Raw genomic sequence first — 5,213 nt, 5'->3', positions numbered from 1 at the left:
CCACAGCCTGGCACCAAGACTGCCAGCTGCCCAGCAACATCCATGAGTAGCCAGAGTATTGCTAGAAACACATCCAGGAAGTGGAGAACAAAAGGGAAGGGAAACCGAAGACCAACTCGTGCTAGGAAGCCTCAGCGTTTAGAGACACATATTTGGCTGCCAATTTCTTCTGAACAGCATCACTGGCAGTCGAGTGTCTGCACCAGACTGATTTTCAGACTGATGAAAACTGAACTTGTGTTTATAACCAAGATGATAGCTCTGTTACAATTTTTCCCTAGTAGTATGGTTTGGCACTAAAAACAGAAAGGCAGAGATCATGAGATGATAAATCCTATTAACACACCTACTACACGTTCAAAAATTTCAGGTTTTTGTTAGGGAGGGTGGGAAGACTGCAGTATTTCAGGGCCACGTACACAGCTGAAGCATTAAACCTCTTCTGCATATAAAAGAGTGGATAATGAGCGTGCAGGTAAAAAAGGGTGAATGGTGAAATAAAGCTGAAAATTTACCTTTGCTTCTGTTTGTAAACAGATGCAGGAGGAACCAGACAAGCCTAATATTTGATAGTCTGCATAATTACAACAGATGTCTATGTTGGATAAAGTGGCCTGTATAGTAGATATAGAGGCAGAGTCTAATATACATAAATAAAATCAAAACAGCTAGTTATTATCAATTTGCTTATGAAGAAGGAGGAGACAGTTTATCTGGTGTTTAGTATTTACAGCTATACTTACAGCAATATTCATTGCACCCTTGAAAGAAATTCGGATCTACTATGTTAAGCAAAGTGGGCTTCAAAAAACTGGATGTCAGACTATACAAATAAAGTATTAGTTTAGGCATGGTAGACTTTATTTTGGCACTTTAACAAATGCTTTATTTTACAGCAGTGGCACAGCATTCGCCAGAAATTTTCTTTTCTTGGCACAGTTATTTCAAGCACTTATTTTACTAATTGAAGTTCACTAAATATTGCACAAGATATACCTGTTAAATTCTTACCCTGTTTTTACTTGCTGAACTTGTATGGCTTTGAAAAACTTGCCAGTTAAGTAAAAAGCAATATATTAAATATTTTAGCACAGGATAGCATTCATTTGTTCCTAAATGACCACTGAACTTGGGACAGCAACAAACACAAGTTGCGCAACTCTTATCTAAAGAGCTACCAGATCTTATTTACAATACATTGCCATTTCCGAAAAGCACTTCAGCTTGACATCCTGAACACCTGTACTTTGGAAATCCCAAAAATAAAAAATGAGGAGGTCAACAGAGCAGAAGACGAAGCCATTTGTCTGTTACAAAGCATAGTATAAGGAGGCAGACTATCATCTTCTCCCCGTGTCCCTCTATCCAGCACCTATCTAAGGTCTAAGCAACAGAGACTTTCTCTTCTACTCGGAATATTTCTTTCTTCTCTTATGAAGATGTTCCACTTGTCTCAACTCTTCTGCTGGAGTCTGAGCAGAATAAACCAAAATTCTCCAAAAGGACAGGGAAAAAAACCAAACCCAAACAACAAATCAAAAACAAATACACACAGTAAGTGAACTGGGGTACTCCTTTGAATTTTACAGTAGGGAAAACAACATTTGCAGGAAGAACAGCCCTGTGTCAACACTGCCATTAAACATAATGCAAAAGTCGAATGTCTCACAGCTAATACACCAGATGCAAGACTTAAACATTCCCACTTTTCTCTGCCACTTCAGCAATAAACCTGGTATGAGGATCACCCTGATCAACAGCCTTTCTTTTTTTGGTCTGGATTTTTAAGATCTACTAGTGTACTCTGTGACATTAAAACGTAAGCAAATAGACATAAAATGAAAAACATACAAAAGTATATCACAATGAAGAATTCTCAGTATTAGGCCACATGATTTATTCAGTAGTGTTTATGTTCCCAAATTACAATTATGTCTATCCATGTAAGACTACAAAAGTTACCATTAGAATTGTCTGTGCTTATAAAATACCAACATTTTCTTTTACTGTTATATACTCATTAACACCAGTCTGCAACGAGTCACATATAATCATAGGCACTTCAAAGGCTTTAAAGACGTTTACAACTTAAATGCATTTTTAAAGAACAAAAATTTAAACCTCTACTTGTACCTTCAAATTGCAATTAACAAATACAGTGGCCATAGAAATCTGCAGCAACTTCTCAAAATACTGTTAGAGTCTTTGGGTTTGCTTAGGTTCGTCAGTAGCTTACTACAAATCTTCCTTACAGGAGATTTGTTTAGTAAGAATATGACTATACAGTTTGTAGTAATAATCCAATTTTACACATTAATTTGCTGTTACAAATCTCACTGAAGCTACAGGTATGCTGAGAAACAATGCAAAGTGTAAAATTGATATTCTGACACTTAAATTTATACAAAGTGGAGGTTAAAGTTTACATAGCTGAAAAATTACATTTACACTAAAAGTTACTGTTATCTGAATTATCTGAAGACAAATTGCACCATGACAACTACAAAAAGGTATTTTTTGGAAACAGATAAATTAATGAAATAAAAACTAACTTGTAAGATCAATCTGAGACATGCTGACAAAAATTAAACAACTTTCATTGAACCATAGGATAAAACAATAATTTTCATTATTTTATATTTATGCATAAAGTTTTAAAAATCATTCAGTGAACATCAATGGTTTTATAAAATAATGCTTTGCCACTGTTATTCACAGAACACTGCAAATGTTAAGTTTTAATTTTACATTTTTAAACGAATATGTGAAAAGTTTTAAATACAATGGGGTTTTATCATAAAGGTGCCATAACGGCTCTTTAATGAAAAAAAAAACTTCATTATTCTATGCAAAAGCTTTATTTAAAAAAGTTCAGTGATCTCATAAATAGAGACACTAAGTTGGAATTTTATGCATAAAACTCCTTAGTAGGTGCCTTTTGATAGGCAGCACAGGATGGTTTACGTTCACCAAGGTCGTAACTGCCTTCATCCTTCTTCCTCATGCGATACACCAGCAGCAGGATAAGGAAGATTGCGAAAAGAAAACCAATAACTCCGCCAGCAATAACAGCTGCAATCAAAGAAACAGAGATTCACAATATGCCAGTAAAACAAGTTTAGCACCGTACTTCTTTTTCATCTCACACAACGAGTTTGCTATTATTTTCAAATTGCAGGAAAGGGCTCCCATTATGCAACTGTCTTCATTATTAGTATCCTGAAATATACTGTCAAAAAGCTTGTTTGCTTTCGTGAAGGCAATCATGTAAAACGACATTCCACTTACAAGTCAGAGTTCCAACAACCCACAGTTCTAAAAAAGTTATTAAATTTTTTTCAAAGCCTCAATTAAGAAGACCACTACTACTGCCAGAGTTTAAAGCTGTCTTTCAAACTCATTTTTTAAACAGTTACATTTTCAACTTCAAAAGATTTTGTTACCCTAACTAAAAAATGGGCTTTTCCTTTTCTCTGCCAGTTTTCACTCTGACTCTAGGCTAAAATGAACTTCCTATTGGTGAATAATAGGAGAGAACACTCCATGCACTTGTGAGTGTGTGCAAAGTATCAACTCCCAACCAGACTTCAAGAGGAAACCCACATGCTTCCACTGATGTGGATTTAAGGCTATTCACATTTTGATGCTCATAGGAAGATGTGGTCCAAAATTATGTGACTTTCATGGCTCCCAACTCCCCTTCCAAATACAGGGGGGGAAAGTATACCTGTAAACACTGTCTTTAGGCCAAAAAAAATCTCACAGGTAGTGAAAACACTGGTGGCCAGCTTGTGCCTTCTGGGTTATACATAGAAATAGACCCTCTTTTTCTCAAGGAGTATCTGTACCCTAATGGACTGTGCTTATCCATTCCTTTCCATCCACCCATGCCTGCCATGAGCTCCTCCCAGGCAGTGTTCATCTGCACCAATGTGCTCTTGGGAGGTGAGAAATACATTACAAGCATCAATCAAATTCCAACTCCTTTTCTGAGCTGTGAAAGCTCCAGATACTCAGCTGGCAGTGTTCAACCTGTGGGCATCAAATCAATTAACAACAGACTTCGCTATTAAGTATTTCCCCAAGATACCCAATTCATTCTCATCAAATCAACCACTGGCTACCCACTATGAATGTGCTTAGTACTAAATGTGTTTAATACTACGAATATACCAAGAAAACTCAAATGCTGCGTTTGCATTATTTAATATGGATCCCTTCTGTTTTCTGTTTTACTTCTGGTGAGATAGACCTTGGCAAACACTGCCTCACCTGCCAGAACTTCTGTTCTCTGGAAGAGGTTTTCTGAATGCTTCTGAGTGAACACGTCAGTGTCATCTCCTGGCTCATCGCTCTTTTTCTTGGCATCCATCTCAGGCCTTTCCTCTTTATCAATTTCTTCAGGTGACTGTGGCACAAGAAAGAGAACTGAGCATTGCTTACAGAGAGGGCAAACCACAAGTCAGCACAGTCACTGCCTGCCGTGGGCAGTCACATAGCTGTGGGCTCCATGAACATACTGCACAATACCAACACATCACATAGGAAGCTTTAAGAGCACAGAAAGTTGGTCTAGACATTGTAATTGGATCTATCTGTCGTCACAATGTCAGAATGAAAAACACTGCCTGTAAGTTTAAAACCTCCAAAAGTACATTTAGAGAACCAGCGCTGTTAATATTGCCTGTATTTATCAGAATAACAGCCTCTCAATGAAGTAACAACTCTGAAATTGACACATCAGACATGTTATATGCAGAGAACACCTTTGAGGGTAACCTAGACAGTATTATCTATGGTGGTAGAAGGAAATACTAAAATACTGAACGGAATCTGTCGAGTTTTCAAACTACAGCCAAACCGTACAGCATTCTCCTTTGAGAAGGGAAGTTTCACACAGAATTTTTGAGTAACTCTTTGAGAAATGTAAAAAAGGTGCACCTCAAACTCAAAGATATCTTGAGAGACTGTCTGGTGTATCATGATACATTCTTACTTTGCATCTCTCTTTTCTTTCATGTGAAATCCAGATGTTCCCATACAGACTTTCTAGTGGGAATGAAAACAAACAGCTCTGTAGTCATTTACCACACTGTAGTAGTAAGTAAAGTTTGGAGGTGCTTTTTAATCCATATAAATAGGAGACTTAACATCAAGCCATCAAGAGTGTACAGTGGAACCATTTTAAATGGTGTTGCTCTCCAGCCACGCAC

At 37.2% G+C, this 5,213-nt stretch overlaps 1 protein-coding gene across 1 annotated transcript in view; it reads right to left on the bottom strand.

Annotated features, from left to right (window-relative positions):
- Positions 1 to 1,873: 1,873 nt before the first annotated feature.
- The window catches only part of SDC2 (syndecan 2), a 59,171-nt gene continuing 55,831 nt past the window's right edge, over positions 1,874 to 5,213 (bottom strand). Inside the window, exons 4-5 of the mRNA XM_042036023.1 lie at positions 4,273 to 4,408; positions 1,874 to 3,072 (exon numbers count right to left, since the gene is read on the bottom strand). Of these exons, the coding sequence (XP_041891957.1) occupies positions 2,909 to 3,072; positions 4,273 to 4,408 (300 nt within the window). The 3' untranslated portion in view covers positions 1,874 to 2,908. The remainder of the gene's footprint in view (positions 3,073 to 4,272; positions 4,409 to 5,213) is intronic.

Source organism: Corvus kubaryi, unplaced genomic scaffold (genome assembly GCF_017639235.1).
Source record: "Corvus kubaryi isolate FWS band 111438036 unplaced genomic scaffold, C.kubaryi_AGA036_p1.0 37385, whole genome shotgun sequence".
In the NCBI taxonomy this organism is placed as follows: Eukaryota; Metazoa; Chordata; class Aves; order Passeriformes; family Corvidae; genus Corvus; species Corvus kubaryi.
The sequence above is the reverse complement of the archived record's forward strand: the minus strand, read 5'-3'. Positions and strand labels throughout refer to the sequence as shown.